This window comes from Tasmannia lanceolata, unplaced genomic scaffold (assembly GCF_043159265.1).
Source record: "Tasmannia lanceolata isolate RefF3 unplaced genomic scaffold, GAP_Taslan_0.1 ptg000037l, whole genome shotgun sequence".
NCBI classification, from domain to species: Eukaryota; Viridiplantae; Streptophyta; class Magnoliopsida; order Canellales; family Winteraceae; genus Tasmannia; species Tasmannia lanceolata.
In genome coordinates, this window is record NW_027518714.1 from 47,786,652 (window position 1) to 47,807,760 (window position 21,109).

General features: G+C 38.1%; 1 protein-coding gene and 1 long non-coding RNA gene across 3 annotated transcripts; both read right to left on the bottom strand.

Moving 5' to 3' along the window:
• Positions 1-93: 93 nt before the first annotated feature.
• LOC143861502 (putative multidrug resistance protein) lies at positions 94-10,719 on the bottom strand. Its single transcript, XM_077372422.1, has 7 exons — positions 10,510-10,719; positions 9,029-9,083; positions 6,088-6,272; positions 4,979-5,436; positions 3,316-3,856; positions 1,087-3,017; positions 94-617 (listed from the first exon to the last, which is right to left on the bottom strand). The coding sequence occupies exons 1-7, from the start codon at positions 10,717-10,719 to the stop codon at positions 227-229; spliced, it is 3,771 nt and encodes a 1,256-aa protein (XP_077228537.1). The 3' UTR covers positions 94-226.
• A 6,646-nt stretch (positions 10,720-17,365) lies between these two features.
• On the bottom strand, positions 17,366-20,520 carry LOC143860236 (uncharacterized). 2 transcript variants are annotated; one of them, XR_013239648.1, is made up of 3 exons: positions 20,388-20,520; positions 18,306-18,443; positions 17,366-17,703 (listed from the first exon to the last, which is right to left on the bottom strand). It is a non-coding gene; the product is annotated as an uncharacterized LOC143860236 (long non-coding RNA). The 2 variants fall into 2 exon arrangements; XR_013239649.1 differs by having other exon boundaries at positions 18,253-18,443.
• Between the last annotated feature and the right edge of the window lie 589 nt (positions 20,521-21,109).

Here is a 21,109-nt window from a genome sequence, read left to right on the forward strand (position 1 = left end):
ATCTGCATCCATTCTTCCCCCTTTCAATTCAAACCATGAGTTAAAATTCCATTTTCTCCATGTGCCTACTTGATTAAATAGTGATACAATCAACAAAAATTGCTCACATTTTCACCTCACTGCATGTTCCTTCTTCACTCCATTAAAAATATGAACAAAAATTGCGTACTTAACCATGTATTATACATTTTCCGCAGCAGCACAGCCACTGATATTTTCTCCATCTCTATTCACTTTGCGTTTGCGAATGTGAATTGTTTCCTTGCTGGAGTTTGATCAAAGAGTAGTAGGCACCACGGCGTCCTATAGCAAGTAGTTGAGAGTGTGATCCTTGTTCCACAATCTTGCCATTCTTGATTACTGCTATAGTTTCTGCCTTCTGAATTGTCGATAGCCGATGAGCTACAACTACGCAGGTTCTGCCCATCATCATCTTATCCAGGGCTTCTTGAACTAAGCTCTCTGATACAGTATCAAGTGCACTAGTCGCCTCATCCAAGAGCAAAATCACGGGCTTCTTCAATATCGCTCGAGCAAGCGCAATCCTTTGCTTCTGACCACCTGATAGCTGAACACCTCTTTCTCCACAGTATGTTTCATAGCCATCCTTCATGGAACTGCAATCATCATCATCCAATAAAGTACTAACCCATGTCACAAATATCGTTCTTGGAAATTTCTCGTCAAGGGAAAATCTCCGGATATATTAATTTTTAAATCTTGGGATATATTAATTTTTTTGGGTTTATATATATGGAAAAAATGATAAAAATAAAATTATTTAAAGAATTTATAAATATATAAAATTTAAGAAAAAATATGAAATAAATATTAGGATAATATCGTATTATTGTGATCTTTTATGATAAAATGAAAAGATCGCTTTATTTTTTAAATCTTAGGATTATTTCTGGAGTTTGTTGTTTTATCAAAATGTCGTGATAAAAATGAGATATTTTGAAAATATTGGAGATATTTGTGACATAGGTGTTAACACAGAAAAATAAAGGTTCTGAGCGGAGAAAATTCAGTTAATTTGAATGTAAAATGAAAGAGAGACAAGCTTGGCATTCTACTGAATTGCACCTTATGAATTGGTGAGCATTGGCAAGAACTGCAGCCTCCATGATCTCACTTTCAGTAGCCTTTTCTTTTCCATATGCAATATTCTCATGAATAGAACCTGCAAAAAGAGTGGGTTCCTGGCTGACCAATGCGATATGGGACCTTAGAAGTCTCAAATTGTAGCTCTTGATGTCCCGTCCATCGATTTCTACTGACCCCTTTAATGGGTCGTAGAATCTCTCAATCAGCCCGATAATAGTTGATTTACCGGACCCGCTTTCTCCCACCAATGCGACTGTATTTCCAGCTTCAATTTTGATACTTAAACCTCTGAAGATCGTCTGTTCGGGCCTCGCGGGATAAGAAAATAACACGTTCTTGAGCTCAACACGGCCCTTTATCATCTTGTTACTCTTTATGCCATCTGGGTCAATTTTAGTTTGCCTGTTGAGGATCGCGAAAACTGACTTAACGGCATTGCTGCCCTTAGCTAAGTCAGAACTCATCATTCCAGCATCTGCAATTTGTTTACCTGTGCTCATCAAGAGGAAGAAGACCTGGAAGATATGTTTTGGGGTTACTAATCCTTGAATCATTAACCTCCCTCCATACCAGTAGGTCAACGCTATGCCCGCTGTGGAGAGAAACTGGGAAACAAAGAGGCCAAGACCAGAAAACCATGACTGTTTAATAATCTCCTTCCTAGGGGCTTTCAGAGCAACTTCATAAAGGCCTAATATTCTTTCCTGTGAAGAATAGGCAGTAATAGTTCTGTGATTGACCACAGCCTCACTTGCCAATTGACTGCCTGCATTTTGTGCTTGCTTAGATTTCTCAGACATATTTCTCATCAAAACTCCCCTTGAATAGAAACTCCCAATGATTAAAGGTTGCATCGCTATCATAACAATTGATAGTCTCCATGTGATCACTAGTGCTAAAATAAATGAAGAGGAGGCTGTAGTGAAGACTTGGAGTAGCAAAGACAAACGATCACCGACAAGGGCTCGAACCGTGTTGGCTTCGGTGGCTAGTCTCGCACATATTGCAGCACTCGAGTTTTCATCTTTATCGAACCACCCAATCTCGAACGTTAGCATTTTTTCAAGAAGTTTTTCTCTTATCCTTTTGGTTAGGCGTTCTCCCATGACGGCAAAGTTGTAATGCTGGATGATATTGGTGATGAGAGTCATAAATGCCAAGGTTAAAAATATGAAGCTATAGACTTTGATCTTTGATTTTATGAGGTCGTTGTTGTTGAGGAAGTAAACTGACAGAGCTGATCCCAAACAGTAGGCATGTATGGTGTGAACCGCTCCGAAGGTAATGGCACCGACACAACCCATTAAGGCTCTCCTCCACTCAGGCGAGGCCATTTTCAGCAAGTGCCATTGAGAAGGGGAAGGGTAATACTCCTTATCGTCTCCTTCATTGGGATCACTATAGTCTTGACCTTGGACAAATGATTGTGCTGGACTAGTGTACCTGCTAGACAGTGCAATACTTGGACTCATCATATTTATTATATTATGATAACTCATCATGTCCAACATATCAGGGCTATTGTTTTGTCCTGTTAGAGAATGATAAGAACTAGACCCTTCATTTTTTATGGTGGATTGTTGCATTTTCACCATAGTAGCATAAGCTCCACCTTCCCCATCGTTCATTTGGGAGAGTTGATCATGAGAACCAGACTCAACTACTTTACCAGATTGAACAACCGCTATCAAATTAGCTTTACGGAGTGTGGAGAGGCGATGGGCAATTATTATTGTTGTTCTTCCAACCGAGGCTTGATCCAGCGCGTCCTGTACAACTCTTTCAGACTCTGCATCTAAGGCACTTGTAGCTTCATCCAACAATAGTATTCTTGGGTCTTTGAGTATTGCCCTCGCAATTGCGATTCTTTGCTTTTGCCCTCCAGATATCTGAGTTCCTAATTGACCCACCTGTTGAAAAATGCAAGATGGCTTGTCAAATCAGTTCACTCACAGACTCTAATCTTGTTCATTTCATTATAATACAAGGCTACTGATATCGACACTACCATGTTTTAATAATCGGACTAATTTCTTCTGTCTTTTAGTGTTTAAACAGCTGTCAAAGGTTATTACAGTTCCCAAAAAGCTTATTAAAACATAAAAGACAAGCTAAGTCAGTGCAATCATTAATAATGGTAGTGCCAATATCAGAATCCTAAAACAAAGCTGATTATTGGATGGGAAGTTAAGTATTAGAATTATTTACTTGAGTGTCATAGCCATCAGGCAATTTAATAATGAAATTGTGCGCATTGGCGGCCTTCGCTGCGTTGACAACAAGGTCCATTGAAGCTCTATCATTGCCAAACAATATATTTTCTATAATAGAGGTTGCAAAGAGGACTGGTTCTTGGCTAACCAAACTCATCTGAGATCTCAACCACTTCAACTGAAATCTCTTGATATTCTTTCCATCCAAGAGAATGTCTCCTCTGATTGGGTCATAAAACCTTTCAAGCAAGGAGATGACAGTAGATTTACCAGAACCACTGCCTCCAACAAGGCCTATGGTCATGCCAGCATTCACTCTAAGATTGAAGCCTTGTAAAACAGGGGAGTCTGGTCTTGATGGGTAAGTGAAATGGACATTCTTGAATTCAATTTCTCCTCTCACATTTTGAAGAATTATTCCTCTTTGATCATCAGAATCAATGGCGGGAAGTCGGTCAATCATCTCAAATATTCGTGAAGCGGCAGCTACTGCCTCTGAGAATGAAGTAAGATTGGGAAATGCGCTCATAACAGCACTGAACACATCAATCAACAGAAGAGTTAAGATCAAACCCTGACATAATTAACGACACAAAAACCATCAATACAATTTTAAACCCATGTTTTTTCGGCTTTTGAAAAGGTGGTTTCCTGGAAGGTGAAAGGCCTTGTTTTCACCTTGTTATATATTGTTTAATCTCCTTAATTATAGTGGGTATACTAAGAATACAAGATAACATGTTCAGTATGAAATATTGCAGTTCTCTTTCTCTCAACAAAATCAAGGTGGTAAAAAGCAATTCAAAATCTAGTACATCACTAGTAGGTTTCTTAAATTTGTATCTGTTAATAGCTATGTCACAAATATCTTTCTCAGGAATTTCTCGCGAAGGGAAAATCTCGGGATATATTAAATTTTTTATTTTTTTGGGTTTATATCTGAGAAAAGATAAAAATAAAACTATTTAAAAAATCTAGAAATATATAAAATTTAAGAAAAATATAAATAAAAATATCGGGATAATATGAGGAATAAGATTGTGCGCTTGACCGCACCAAGCTTAGGTGCGGTCGAGGGCCCAAAACTCATGTGGGCGCACATTGTTAGGATGGCCCAAAGCATTCATTTGCAAGACCCCATCATAGATAGGGTGTGTACAAAAAATCAGCTCCATAGGATCATCCTAACCCATCCAAAAGTGGAGGGCAAAATGGACAGACACCGTTTGCCACAAATCTGCCCATTTTTGCCCTCCACTTTTGGAGGGGTTAGGATAATCCAATGGAGCTGATTTTTTGTACACACCCTATCTATGATGGGGCCTTGCAAATGAATGGTTTTGATCACCACAAAAAGTGTGGGACCCATGTGTTTAGGCCCTCGACCGCACACTCCTTTTCCTCATATTATCCCGGTATTTTTATTTATATTGGGATGATATCGCAATATTTTTATGATAAAATGAAAAAAACTGCTATATTTTTTAAATCTTGGGATTATTTTGAGATTTTTCATTTTATCAAAATGTCGCGATAAAAAAGCAATATTTTGAAAATATCGGAGATATTTGTGACATAGGTAAATAGTTGACAATTCTGTTATCTACATAGATCACACCATAAGGATCAGTAAGAAGTAGGATAAAAGTAAAACTCACATTCCTCCCAAGATGACACAGATTGCTGCAACAAAAACTTGCCCACCTTGAGCTCCCATCTCAGTCACCAAAACAGAGCCAACCCAAGCCTGATGTGACCAAACAGCATAGACCATCCCAAAACACCCTATAGCCAATCCCTTCATAAGTCCTTGCTTTATGCCAAGCTTTGTACTTTGCTCGAGCGCATGGCTAAACTTCGTCAACATCCGAGATTCGCTCACGTATGAAACCACTGTTCTAACTGATGAAACTGCTTGATCTGCTATTCCACCTGCAACTCCATAAGCCACCTTAGCCTTCACCGCCATGTCCATCATAAGCTTCCCACATATTACTCCTGGAATGATGTAGGTTAGTGTGAAGGGAAGGCCGGCCAAGGCTAACCTCCATGATAGTAGAAAAGCAACGACGAGAGAGAAGACGAAGGCGGAGGAGTTGGCAATGAAGTTGGGTATCTGCAACACAAGAAATTTGCTACATTACATCAATCGCCATTTTGCAATTCATCAGTACAGATGGTCTGATCCCATTTTATAACACACTCATCTTGCAGATTATGAAAGTCCCTTCACATTCTCTTTAATGAAACCCATGGGACCTATACCATTTCATCATGGGTCTCACTGTTTTCTATTATTATCTTGTACCCTTTACCACTGTTTAAAAACTACTTAAATCAGTCATGGACTCGCCTAGGTTGACTTGATTTTACCTTGCCCAAGTTCTCGTCGGAGCGTAAGTTGACTTATAAGTCAATCAAAAACTACTTCGACTCACCAGAGTTAGTGAAAAGTTGATCGCATCAATCATTGAGTAACAATGTTGACTCTTTTTACCTCAGACGAGTTCTCATCTAGGTCCTAAGTTTTTAAATACTGCTTCTTACTTAAAAATGACATCGATTGCCTCACTTCAAAGGTCATCATCGACCAATGTCGTTATAGCAACGAAAGGGAGAAGGTGGGCTCAAGTCTATATGAACAATTGGTCATATCTATTTAATCTTTGAGTTATGCTTAAGCGGATGGTTGTTCGATTGGATACTCGTATTTTTACTTCTGTGTCATGCCCATATATTTAAGAAGAAGAAGAAGAAGAAGAAGTACCTTCTCAGCTAGAACACCTTGAATTACATGAGCATCTGAGGAGATAGTAGATACAACCTCATACGTTGTTGAAGTAGCGGCATTGGTGTCAAAAAAACCTACGTCTTGTCGGAGAACGGACTTGAGATACATTGTTCGCATGCGGGAAACCTGTCTCTCTGCTGTTCTTGACCAGCACACACCCTCTTCGCACAGAAAGAACAAAGGAAATCATCATGGACGAATTGTCAGGCAAGGAAGCTTTGCTATAACATGGAACAGTGAGGAACCAAGAAGTGGAAAGAAAAGTTTGAATTAAGAACTAACAATATTGCAAAATCAGTTGGATATTAATTTTATAACTGTGTCCCAAAGGGAAAATGACATGTAAAGCTATTCAATTTAGCAAATTGTCATTAAAGGTTATGCATTTTAAAAACTGAAAAAATAAATTATCAAAAAATTTAGCATTGTGAAAAAAGCATAGTTACAAATAAGTATATATTGGAAACTTATCATTCCATCTTGTATTGAAAGTTGTGCCTTAAAAAAACTCGGTAAGTCAAGGAATTGAACTTGGAAGATCTCTTTTTGATTTTTCTTGTATTCTCTTTTTTAATCTAGCGACGGCGAGCCTTGGTGCAGCGGTAAGGTTGCTGCATTGTGACCACTGGTGGTCACGGGTTCAAGTCACGGAAATAGCCTATCTGCAAAGCAGGAGTAAAGCTGCGTACATCTAGCCCTCTGCCAGACCCCGCAATGGCGGGAGCCTTGTGGACTGGGCCACCCTTTCTCATTCTTAATCTAGCCCAATGTTTCAAGTTTCATTGGGGTTGGACTCGCCGCTCAATGGTTGAGACTTTGTTTCTCAACCTTGAGTTCGCCTACAAAAAAAAATGCTTCAAGTTTTGGTTTTAAAAATAGAAACTATTGGTTTTCGATTGAAATTTTGGTAAAAATCCTATAAAATTACAAAAATGTATGGAAACATACGCAAATGATGGACATTTAAGATGAAACTTAGGAAGTCTCAGAACATGTACAAAAACACAATCAAAGACTCATATAAGTAATCCATCCATAATGCATAACTGCATCGAACACCTACCGACATGCAATGTCATGTTACCGGATAATTCAATACATATCAGATTTTATATATAATTCATAAAAATATATATAGATTATACATACACCACATTTCACATGCAATTTATATAAATATAATTATGAAATACATACTTGTATAGTATACCACTAATATACTTATTCATATAAATATTTATACATTATATATACCACATTTCACTTGCAATTTATATTATATATAAATATGTAATACATACTGCTATAGTATACCATTAATAGACTTATGGTTTTGGTTTCTATATGTGTTTCGGAAGATATGGAAACATAAAATTTTTGGTCGTTCCAAGTCAGTTGAATATCTTACAAATGTAATTTTGATTATTAAAACTTTTAGTTATTTATATACTAGTATTCCTGACCCATGTTATGCATGGGTGTAAAATGGTGAGCCCCAACCCATCAAAAGTGTAAAATGGTGGGCCCCACCCAATTAATAGGGTAGAAAAGGTGGGCCCCACCCTATGCCTGGATTTGGGTAGAGATGGTGAGCCTCACCCTATCAAAACATGAGGTGTAGAATGGCAGGTCCCACCTGATAAAAAACATAAGGTGTAATGGCTCTCTCATCAATAACATGAGGATTAAAATGGTGGGCCTCACACATTCTACAAATGCTTATAGATAGATATGCTTCTCCCAATTGGTATGATTAAAATTGTTTGGTTAAGATGATTATGTAGTCATGGGAAATCATAGGTAGGACCCTCGGATTGGACGGTGTGGATAGATCAAGGGAGGGGCACATGTGGGTGCAGCTTTGATCAATCAATGTTATCCATGTGGTCCCTTGAACTGGCTGTGCCGTGGTACAAAAATACTCTCATTGGCTTGTCCCACCCATCAGACCCAAACTAATCTAGGTATTTAGTTGTTTTAATTTGACTTTCTTTCAACAAAAATAGAAGTTTGTTGTTTTAAAAAAATAAAAATAAATCATGGATATGTAAGCTACCTATGCAAGCTGCTTACCGCCGGCGACCAGAAAAGTTTTCCGTCGAGTGGCTAGTATCGTTTTGTTCCTCTTCGACCGAAAAATCACACCCTGAAGTTTCAAGTCGATCCGACGGCCACTCACTTTGAAAGCTTCGTTCTCCTGATCCGGCCGTTGGATCGACTGAAACTTTTGGGTATTATTCTATATTAAGAGAGGAACAAAAAGATACAACCCACTCGCCGGGGAACTTTTTCGGTCTCCGACGATAAGCGGCTGGCATAGGTAAGCTACCTATGCAAACTCTTAGATTCCCTTTTTCCTTTTCCTTTGGTAAATGAGAATCTAAGAGTTTGCATAGGTACCTTACCTACGCAAGCTACTTACTGTTGGTGATCGAAAAGTTTTCCTTCGAGTGTCCGGTATCGTTTTATTCATCTCCGACTGACGAATCACCCCCTAAAGTTTCAAGTCGATACGACGGCTAGATCGGGAGAATGAAACTTTCTAAGTGAGTGGCCGTTTTTGTAAATTTCAAAGTTATGGTAGTTCAAAAAATTTACGGAAACTGCCACTACTTTGAAAGCATTGTTCTCCCGATCTGGCTGTCAGATCGACTTGAAACCTTAGGGTAATATTCTATATTCAGAGAGGAACAAAATGTTACCAGCCACTTGCCGGAAAACTACCAATGCAAACTCTTAAATTACCTTTTCCCATTCTTTTTTCAAATAAATAAATTTTTAATTTTATATTGAGTCAAATTTTACAACACCCGCCCAAGTCACCTGGTTGACTCACCCTAGAAACTTTAGCTAACCAACATGAATGCAATTTCCGAATTTCCTTTAAACAATGCATTAGTAGTAGAGAGATAGATACCAATGAAAGCAGAAATTCCAACGAAGAAAGCCACGCCCATCAACTTCAATGCTTTCTGCAAATTGGATAAATTAATTAGAGATTTAGAGAAGACCCTTCTAGGATAATCAATATCAAAATTATCTGTAATTGTCATGACGCAAGCCACATGGCAAGTGATGGGGTACATTGACTGGTTGGCCACCAAGAATCCAGTCCGTCCCTTGCCCGCAAGTCCACCATGATCGGATAATCTTAGACCCTTGATCACTGCTGATCAAAATGGTCTTCTTTCTGGGCTGTTTGGAATAGTATTTCAAAATGCGGATGTGTGTCAAAACACAGCCATAGCAAATCCTTGTCACTTGGCACAATACGGTCGAGCACTTTGATGATGCGGCTAGTACTCGGTTGATGCAGTCATAACTTGAGAGTCAAAGGAATTTTAGTTTACTTTGTAAGGCAAAAGCAGACTCAGACAAAAACGTAACCAAAGAGAGTCAACTCGTTGGAGTCCATGATTATGTGGGGGAGTTTTGAAACTGTGATTTGGATGTAACAAAAAAATTGGGAATTTGTTTATGGAAAATGAACTTTTCCGTGTTGTGTAAACTCATTTTCAATGGATTTAGTTCCAAAATATAAAAAAATTCCTTGCTTGGTAAACCCGTCCATTGATGGTTTGCAATCTTTAGGGCCTCTATGGATACAACAAAAATGGTTTTTATTTGCAAATAAGATTGTTTTAAATTAATCTTATTTGCAAATGGGGACAGTAAGTACTATTGGGAAGGCATTAACTATATTATTTCTAACACTTATAATCATTATTTACAAATAAAGGTCAAAAGCATTTGCTTATAAGATTATAGGAAAAACATATTGATGTATCCAAAGAGGCTCTTAGTCCTCTGAACAAGATCTCTGGCCCACCATACATATAGCACTTCAAGGTGATCAGCAATCTTGATCGAACGGCCACCACTAATACTATTCTTTGCCTTTAGTTCGATCATGATCCGACGATCATAAATTATTTACTAATAAAATTGAAGCTTAAGATACATTTTAATCAAGGTTTATCAATGTTTAGGATCACCCCATCAGCAACCATACCAAAGGCAATAAGTTGAAATAGTCATTGTCCACTAGATCAATGGATCTTTCAATGGGTGACTCGGACAAGTCACTCATGGACTCACTAAAGTTGACTAGTTTTTACCTTGGCCGATTTCTTGTCTAAGCCCAAACTTCGAATTACCAATTCAATCAGAACTCTTTTGACTCACTTTAGTTAATGAAAAATTGACCACATCAAATATTGTGAGTCGACTCTCTTTTACCTTGCTCCAGTTTGTATTCTAGTCCAAGTTTTTAAACACTGAATACAATGAGCCAATCCGGTTCGGCTTAAACCTATAAATTGTGTGGGCTTTCTTACAATTGTCTTGTGTTAGGAGGTTTCAACCATGTTTATAGCTGAGATTAAGAAGAAAACTAACCTCGTCCACCACACGGTAGGAGAGAGAGTTATCCGCTGTTCCATATACGTTAATCGTACCGCTGAGAATCCACATGTTGATAGGGTTCATCAATCCATCTCCAATGCATCCCATGATTCCCCCAAACACCAACCACTTGTCGATCCCATCGCTATATCGGAAAAGCTGAAAAATTGACACCCTCTCCTTCTTCTCCTTCTCCTTTCCCATCCTGTTTTACCCAACAAGAGAGAGCTTAAACTCAGCCATAAGAGATCTTACCTTAGCCTTTATATATTTTTATGTTTGTGAGAATATTACATTTTCAGTCTGCCAAATGGACAGTAAAGTTAGTTGCCGGCTTTTACAAGGATTTTTTTATCCAAAACTAAGCACTTGTGTTACAACTTTCATTGTTATTGTTGTAGTTTAGCCAAGGTTTACGTTAACCGTGTGTTGATTCCTCAATACAAATAAGGAATGGAGAGTTACATAATGATTTTTTAAGTAGTGGTTTGGACTAATACTTGGCCATTTGCCCTCTTGCCTATCCCATGAAAACGATTTTGAACGGAAATTAGTGTAAAAGGGTAGTCACAAATACACTATAGGGGGCCGGCCCAGGGAAGAAAAAGTGGCCAATATGTCACTTCCCACTTGGAAAGGTCCATTTATCTCTATATATTAGTCCTGGCAATAACACCATACCATATGATAAGGCTGATTATTATTAGAGGAATGATAAAATAAAGGGCACCCTTGGGAAAAAAACAGCCAAAAAGGCACTCATATTGGATAAACGTGATTCTTGGCAAACAAGGTTACCTGCTTAGCACCTATTTTTTTCTCATTCTAGCATGCAGTTAACACTTTCTTCTCATTGATAGCATTTCTTTTATCGCATGAGTTATTTTGGCAACAAACTCTCATGAAACCGAGTTTGAAGAGACAAACACTGATGGCAAACCAGCGTCTAGTCTAACTATTGGTGTATTTTGTAAAGGTAAATGTAGAACTATTGTAGAGCCTATTAGTTGGATGGTTCACGAGTGTAGATCTATTGTGGAGCCTATTACTTGGACGGTCAAGATTAATCAAGGAGTTTGCTATAACCTTTTCTAATTGGTGTTTTGTCTTATTGATGTATTAAATTCTATTAACCTTTCCGGCTAGAAATATCAGCATGTTGCTTCGTCTGATTCATTTCCGAGCACAAATCTCATTCATTAGATTGAACCGTGAAAATAATCAATGAATGGAAAACATCTTACAACAGTGATTGGTTGTCCAAAAATATTCATATAGGGTCCCATCTCTTGATTGCTGACAAATTTCTCTTAATAAATCATTAACATAGCAAACTACACCTTTGATTGATATGGATAGTCCAAATAATAGGCTTGACAATAGATCTACACTTGCCTAAAACATAGACCTGGCAAAACCGACCCTTGCCCGCAGGTTGACCCGACCCACCTGCAAAAACATGGGTTGGGTCGGGTCAACCCGCGGGTTTTGATGCATTTTTTTAGTTTTTATTATTTCTTTAAAAAACTAAAAAAGACCCAAACTTTTTTGTCTTTTAGTTTTATGCCCTAACTTAGCCACTTAGGGTTTCTTTCATCCTAGTTCTCTGCCCCATATAAAATTATAAATAGGTTATGGTTGGCACCATAGAATATAAATAGGTTGTGGCTGGCACCATAGGTTGATCCCAACCCTCCGATCCGAATGTTAGAGGGTTGATCACTTGATCCTAACCCTCTATAGATCGGAGGGTTAGGATCAACCTATTGAAATGATTTTTGGGGCACAACCTATTTAGGCTGTGGGCCATCTAATGGACGGTTTGGGTCATCCCACGGTGCCGGCCATACCCTACTTTTAAGTTTTAACATTTCCCTAAATTAAAAAATGATTTGAATTAAAAAATGGTTTGAATTTGAGGGTGACCCGGCCCGCACCCGCATCACCCGAGGGTTGACCTGGCCCGGCCCACCCGTTTGCCAGGTGTACTAAAACATACACCAATAAAAAAAAGTTCATATGGACTGTCCAAATAATAGGAATTTATATTTGCATTAAAAAAATACATCAATAAAAAATCACCAATCATTGGACTAGACCCTGGTTTTCCATCAAACTAAGTTTCACACATGAGAGTTTGTAGTCGGAAATAACTGATACATTAATAAATGAGATTAGAATGGAACATTAAATGCAGGCTGGAATGGGAAAAAAGGACATATGGGCTAAGCAGGTAATCCGGTTACCACGAATCACGTTTATCCATACGGAGCGCCCTTCCGACTGGGTTTTGCAAGGGCGCCCTATGATAAACTGAAGGGCACCCTTGCAAAAAAAAAAAAAAAAAAAAAAAACAGCCGCAGGGGTGCTCCCATTAGATAAACGTGATTCTTGGCAACTGGGTCACGTGCTTAGCCCCTATTTCCTTTTTTTCATTCCAGCCTACATTTAATGTTTATTTCTCGTTTATAGCATTCGTTTTAATGTATGAGTTATTTCTGGCCACAAACTCTCATGTGAAACTTAGTTTGAATGCAACCAGCGTCTAGTCTAACTATTACTGTTTTTTTTTTTTTAAATATAATTGGTGTATTTTTTTAGGTAAATGTAGAACTATTGTGGAGCCTACTAGTTGGACGGTACACAAGTGTAGATCTATTGTGACTTGTGAGCCCTATTATAGTTGGACGGTCAAGATCAACCAAGAGAGAGAGAGAGAGAGAGAGAGAGCAAAATACGCTCTCAGGTTCATTTAGACATGTGATATATAGGGACGGCCTTTATATACCATCGCTATATATCTTAAAGGGTTTTGTTAATAAGTGCCCTTAGGGCACTCTTAAAGGGTTTTGTTAATGAGTGCCCTTAGGGCACTCGCTATATATCTTAAAGGAATTCTACACATGTTCTGACAAAAATGACTCAAAATATTTGTAAAATTCTCGAACGATGTAAAAAATGATTGGAAAATTCCCTTCCCAATGCACCTTAATGCACCTTAACCGTTAACAAAACCCTTAAACATATTGCGATGGCCAAAATATAACCATCTCTGTAATGATTATCATAACTGGTGCCGCTTTAGTTGAAGCATAAGAAAATTAGCAACGGTTGTCCGACAACCGTCGCCGATCTAGCGTAATTCTTGGGTCGAAGTGACTGAAGCGGAAAACCAATGGCGTCAGTCGTAAGGAATCGTCGCCGTAAAAGTTCAATTCCCATAGCGTAAATGCATAATTATAACAGTTGGCGGTAAACTCAATAAATAATCGACGTCTGACGACGATTTATTTTTAGAGAAAAGTACGGAATGTGGGCTCATATTTTGAGAAATTATGGATTTCGATCACCTTTTAAAACAAGAATGAAACACGGGCTAATTTTCAAAATCGGGTGGTCAAAAGACCCTGATACCCTTTTGATATGGACAGAGTCTTCCTTTTTCATTACTGCCTCTTAAATTGGCACGCTTCACAAGGCTTCTTTTGGTTCGTTTGAATGTGTATTTGAACCGACAGAACCTTGGGTTCATTTCTATCTTCGCCGTCAGAAATAACTAGAGACGGATGGATGCTTGACACGTGTTGGAAAACTTTTTGGAACGCTGACAACCCAAAGTCAATCATTATCTTTTCTCACTTCTCTTTTGGCGTAGAACGGTAACGTTATATTGAATACTTCTCTTTTAGCTTAGAATCTTTTCACTTCTCTTTTGGTCCTCACTTCTCTTTTGGCTTATAACGGTAACGTTATTGAATACGTCTCTTTTGGCTTAAAACGACGACATTATTGAATATTTTATTATTTCTCACGTCTCTTTTGGTTGAGAACGCCGCCAGATTCTAGAGTACACCGGCGGAATATTAAGGGCATGCCGGCGGAAATAGGGTGGAAGCGGAAATAGGGTGTACGCCGGCGGAAATAATGGGTACGCCGGTGTAAATAGGGTGTAAGCAGAAATAATGGGGTACGCCAGCAGAAATAATGGGGTACGCTGGCGTAAATAATGAGGACCAAAAGAGAAGGGAAGAGATTCAAAGCCAAAAGAGACGTATTCGTTACCGTTCTAAGCCAAAAGAGAATTGAGAAAAGATAACGTCAGCGTTCCAAAAAGTATTCAATAACGTCAGCGTTCCAAAAAGTTTTCCAACACGTGTCAAGCATCCAACCGTCTCTAGTTATTTCCGACGGCCAAGATAGAAATGAACCCAAGGTTCAGTCGGTTCAAATACACATTCAAACGAACCAAAAGAAGCCTCGTGAAGTGCGACATTTAAGAGGCAGTAATGAAAAAGGACGATTTTGTCCATGTCAGAAGGGTATCAGGGTCTTTTGACCACCCGATTTCGAAGATTAACACCCGATTTCGAAGATTAACCCGGGTTTCATTCTTGTTTTAATTTCTCGAAACATGAGCCCTCATTCTGTACTTTTCTCTTATTTTTATAGGGACAATCTTTTGTACCGTCGCTAGAAAGGTAATAACTAGCACTAACTTTTGGCGTCAATGACTATGAGATCAATGGCGACAGTTATTGTCTGTTGCAATATTTTATCTTACAGCGTTAGTTGCATAATACCGTCACTTAAAATTAACATATGGTGGCAAGTGCTGGCGGGAAAGACGCTGTAATTCATGCAGAAAATTATTAACGACTGTAGCGAGAAACATATGCTAATAATTGTGATTAAAAATTATTAAATATATTTATATTTGGTACAACATTGGTAAAGAAATAACTGTCCCCATAAAAATTATATTGGCATTGGTTAAATCTTTAATATCGCTGATATGAATTTATTAGTGACGAGTAATTTTGTTGATACCAATGTTATGTTTTAGTGCCGGTTAATTGACGACGGATAAAAAACCATCACCGCAGGCCATTTTTCTTGTAATAGGTAGTCTTTACAAAGAACAAGAGGCACAGACCAATGGACCCTGATTTTCACCAAACTACCATGACGTTCATCGGCAAGGAAACATAAATGGAATGGAGTTTTGAGAATGAATAGGCATGATTAGGAGGACACTACCATTAGATCAATTTACCTGTGGATCCCGGATAGCGGAGGGAGTGTATTGTCCTGGGAGGCCTGCCCTGTGAATTTGGGGATAGAGATCCGAATTTCACGGGAAAAGAGAAGTTTCTCAGAGTTGCCACCTAGGTTGAGGCCTAGGATCCATGATTTGTATTCCTAGTGAATTTGGGATAAGAATCCGAATTTCACGAGAAAGGCGATAACCAAAGTTGCAATCTAGTTTGGGTCCTAGGCCTCTGATTAACTCTGCTTTCGGCATGGTCTTGTCAGATATCTGAGTAAGGGATAAAGTTACATGAGAGGAAGGTGTTAGGCGCCCCTCATGCCTGGGAAAATCCGGTCACTTTAATTGAATTGGTGGATGTGTGATGAGTAAGGGATATGGCTATATGAGGGGAAAGAGTTAGGCACCCCTCATGCCCGGGAAAACCCAATCTCTTGACTTGAATTTGTGGATGTGTGAAAACTTTAGCAAAATTGATTTTAAACTCTTTTTACAATTAAGCTTATTTTTGAGTTGGGTCTTAAACAGAAAGAAAAAGAATAGGAAATAGGATTTGTATTATATGACTTGGGACAAAAGGATTCCCAAATCCTATAATTATCCTAATTATTGAAAGTAAGTAACAGAATTTAAAGAAAATGTTTTAATTGTGGAAAAAGGGAGGGGATTTAGGCTATAGGGTTTGGGGCCGAATGGGTCCCCAATCCCGTAACTACCCGCTACCGAGTTTGTAATGGAAAGACAGAAAACTGTAAATGACAGGAAATTAATAACTGAAAATAAAGAAAAAGAGTACAGTTCTTTCAGTTTGTCAAACACCTTAGGAGTGTAAAGCTCTCTTGACTGTCTCGCAGGACCTATGGTTTGTAGGAGAGAGAAAAGAGTGGTTCGAGAGAGAAAAGAACTCTATCTGTGAAGTGGAGGGGATTTGGGCTCTAGGGTTTGGAGGCAAAAGGATCCCCAAACCTTAGCTACCCGTTACCAAGTTTGTAGAAAAGTACAGAAAGCTGTAAAATTATCAAATCAAGGGTTGGTGTTGCTCCAAATTCTCAGAAATTCAGCAGAACTCCGACGTTCAGTGGTATATCTGAGGCAATTTCAACAGAACTCACTACAAGAAAAAAGGTTTTCCCCGGCGTTCTAGAACGCCGCTAAAAGATGGCCTATCCGCCGGTGATCAATTTGCCGGCGGATATCCGGCGGTCATACAACCGCCGGCGAACATACTGTGGGGAAAGATGTTGCCGGCGGTTTTATCAACCCGCCGGGGAATAACATATATTGCCGACGGTTAAAACCGCCGGCCAAGTTCAGAGAAAAGTTTTTTACGAAAAATAATGCCGGCGGTTAGAAAACGCCGGAGAAAAAGCAAACTAAGTGCCGGCGGTTAATAAACGCCGGTAATAGTAATTGTTTTGGCGGTTATCCGGTGCGTATATAATTGTTTTGGTGGCGGTTTAAATCAGGATATACCGGCGTTCAGGACCGCTGGTAAATGTGTTTTTTTTTAAAAAAAAAATTAAAAATGAAAGAGGGTTATTATTCTTCATTCCCTTCATGGGTACATATACCTGATAACAAATTATCGTTTAACACATTATCCACATCAAAGACAAGTAGAACTACACATCCAATAACATCACTTATCTTTCTTATGTTCATCCCTCCATGTAACCCTGCGTCCCACAAGTACTATGAGCGTGAAAAGCACCCCACCTTCCATCCATAACCATTCAGAAATCATATCCTCAGAAACAATTCAATCACAATGATAAAGGATGATACAAACAGGTGCAATAAAAAGACATTCAATAATAAATACCAAAAGCAAGCGAAGGAGGAATCAAATACCAAATTTAAAAACTCAATAGGAGAAAACACCAAATGGATGTTGGATTGCCATCTGCATTATATTTACACCAAATAATTCTTAAAAGTTTAATATATTAGTATCTTACGTACTTCCAACGTACTCTACATCGAAGAAAGTCCCCTATTCCATTACACTATCTGATGAAGTCATGTATCTCCTTGTTTAATACACACAATAAGAAGACGCAGCCAGGAAAGAGGGGCTTAGGTTTTACTGAATATGAACCATTCTTTAGCTTCCTTTTCATATGGACAGCCGGAAAATAAACCTGAAATGAGATACACAAGTATGAAGTAATTAAGAATACACTATGTATAGTGGACAATATCATTACATAAATAGATAAATAATGAGTAGTTACAAAGATTGCTCCAAAAACCTTCTCAGAAAATCTACCATCAGATTACATTTGCAAGGAAAAAAAATTGGTCACATTGGCATAAATATGCATCAAATGAGAGTTTTATACCATTTGTTGATGAAACAACAATCATCAAATGCAAAAAAATTCAACGCAAAATGTAATGGATTTTTGTACTAACTCCACCAAGTTAATGAAATAACAATTCCATTGTGATGCAACACATAACTCAACAGGGGCAGCTGCACCTGTTGTAGGTTGTGCCCCTGGTTGTAGGTCGCGCCCAAAAAAATGTGGCCTAGGAAATGATCATAAATCCTTCAATTTGTAACCCTTTTTTTTTTTTGAACTGATATCGTAACTCCGCAAATCGATGTGCTTAGGATCATCCTATGGCCCACATTTTTGGGGCACGGCCCATGATTGAATCCTCATTGGGTTTTGATGATGTCTTACTTTTTATTTGCGAATGGGTCTATTTGTTCTTGTGTGGTTTTGAAAAGTCTCACTTTGTATATGGTGTAACTGTCATGCATTTGAGAAGGCTTGGGAGAAAGCTTGTTCATCTGCTCCATCCGTTCTTGTGATATCTAAGAATAAAAACTACCTTCTTAAGCCAATCACCTTCTCAGGTCCTTGCAAGTCATCTGTCACAGTAATGGTGAGATAAATTTAATTAGGCAAACACATATGGGTCTTTATTTTTTTTGTATATGAAGATTGACCCCCATGCAAATTATTGAGTGTATTCGTTTCCCTTATCATTTCAGTTCATATACATGTTATATTTATTGAATGATACCAACACAGTTCTAATTAGTTCAAACTTTGGCTCAAACGGAATGGAATAGCAGAGCACTTCACAAAAATAATGGGGCATGGATGACCCAAACTAAATTCCACTGATAGCAGATTTGCTCAGTTCATGTGCACAGTTAGCCTTGGGGTGATTAATCATAGTAAGACATTTTTTTTTGAAAATATTAATCATAGTTAGAAATGGATATGCCAACAGACCATAAGATTCAGTAGCAAGCACAAACTAAAGCTTTTGACAAACTGTGAAGATAGAACATATCAAATTCTTCCTTCCCGTTAGATGAAGAGAGGAAAAAACAGTAACGCAATTAGAGCATATCAAATTCTTCCTTCCAGATGGATATGCAGAGAACAAAAACAGTAAAGCAATGCCTATGCATTGAGAAATAATAAATTCTCATATGACATGTATGCTTGAAAAGAAACAAATTGCAATGAATCTAATCGTTTCATTAGGAGGTTTTGTAGAGCTGTTAATGTCTAACAATACACTATAAAAAAAGAATTTCACAAAAAATCAATATTTAACTACGAAAAAGAATTTTACAAAAATCCATATTTAACTTTTTTTTTTCTTTTGCTATTTATTTGGGCATTAGCAAATGAAATTCACCATTCAAAAAAAAATCAATCAAATGAAATTCAGCAATTGAATTCCCTTTAGAATTACAAATACAGCAAATTGATTGTCCTGATTTGTTCATGAAGATCAAGTCATCTGTCACTCTATTCAATTTTATCCGTATCTTGTAATTGACGATTGAATATGTCTGTTAGACATGGTGGAAAAGTAGGTTTAAAAAGATCACTTCGATTTCATTCCAAGGCATGTTTTTTCCTTCCTTTCCTTTGTTGCTGTAGCTATTGAACTCTTACCAAATAATTAGAGAGAAAGCTTGCGTAGAAGGCTTACAATTTCAAAGGTGGTGGTGTAATACTGTAACCTACCAACTTGTAAAGAAAATAAGGAAACTGTTTTACCTCCTTTCTTACATTCCAAATGTATAACAAGGAAAAGGTAGAGAAATTAGTTGTGAATGATTGCATATGATGAATGGATCTTGTAGGGTCTCAATAATCTTCTTGCCCAAGAAAAATAAAGAAAGGTGATGGGAGAAAGGGAGGTAGTTTTTGATGGGGCCATGAAATGATACCTATTTTATATAGTATGGACTATGGAGGAGAATATAAGTGGATCAGGGTCGGGTCGGGTGGGTTCGGGTTTGGCAGACTTTGCCCAATTGGATTTGGGTGTAGAAAGCATTTCAGGTTGATCGGCTGGGCCAGCCCAATTTGGTAAAGTTCGATTTTGCTTAAAAATCAATGTACATGCCACAAATCAAATGGTGAGACTCATCCTGTGATCTTCATGCAATGGAGGGGGCCAGCCGATACAGAGGAGCACATCACACAGGATAATGAGGAGGCGATGGAATTTACAAAGGCCGACCATATTCAACTTGAGGAGAAGCTCTTTTCTAAGGAGGGGAGACTGACGTAGAGCGGGTTCCGGCCAAAGAGTATGGGCAATCTTTCGTGTGGGGGAGAGTATTTTTCCTAAGTTACAAAACGTGTGTTAGTGTACGTAGGAGGGTTATTTTTGTCTTTTATGTCATGCAAGATATTGTTGTTGTTATTTTTGTCTATTTAGCATCAATAAACAACTAAATGGCAAACTTTCCCTGCAACATTCTCTAATTATTATCCCATTAAAAAAATATGATCATAACCATAATCAAACTAACTAAAATATTGCACGTGACTATCCACACCTTTTGCAGGATATTGTAGTTCTTGAGTACCGACATTCTTCTTGGTAGTAGCCGGTCCAATCCGCATCTACCTTGTAGAACATTACATCCCATTCATTTCAGTCATGGCACGCAAGCTCTACAACAAACTCCTGAAAAAAATTATGTGTGAATAAATAAAAAGAAGAAGACAAATAAGGCAATATTACATAGAAAATTGATTGAAATGTACCTTCTCGAGCTTGTCAACATTTGTTGTTCAGTAATTAGGTATCTACTCAAAACCACCAAAGCCTCAAAGTTAAACAGTAACACCATAGCAATAAAATAGGCAAACGAGCAATATAATGCGCACAAGTTTTAATTCTAGATAAAGTAAGAGACCCATTATACGAAGAAGATATACAAAAGTCCATAAACGAGGAAACTTTACAAACTCAAAATGTCTATTACAATGCAACAAAAGGTATATAGTCCGAAAATCAACTATGAAACTGAAAAACAATCAAAATATATAGTAGATCAACCCCACCGTCTGATGGCACATTGTCCATAGCAGGGTTAAACAATGGGTTGAGATCGTGTAACATTTCATGCATTTCATCTTGTAGTATGGGTTCATTGTGCACTCGGTGATCACTGTCAGCCATAACACATGCCGATGGCACTGCCTCCCCATGAAAAATCCATGTATCGTAGCCCTTAAGCATCCCATCGACAACCAAATGATCCTTGGCCTGTAT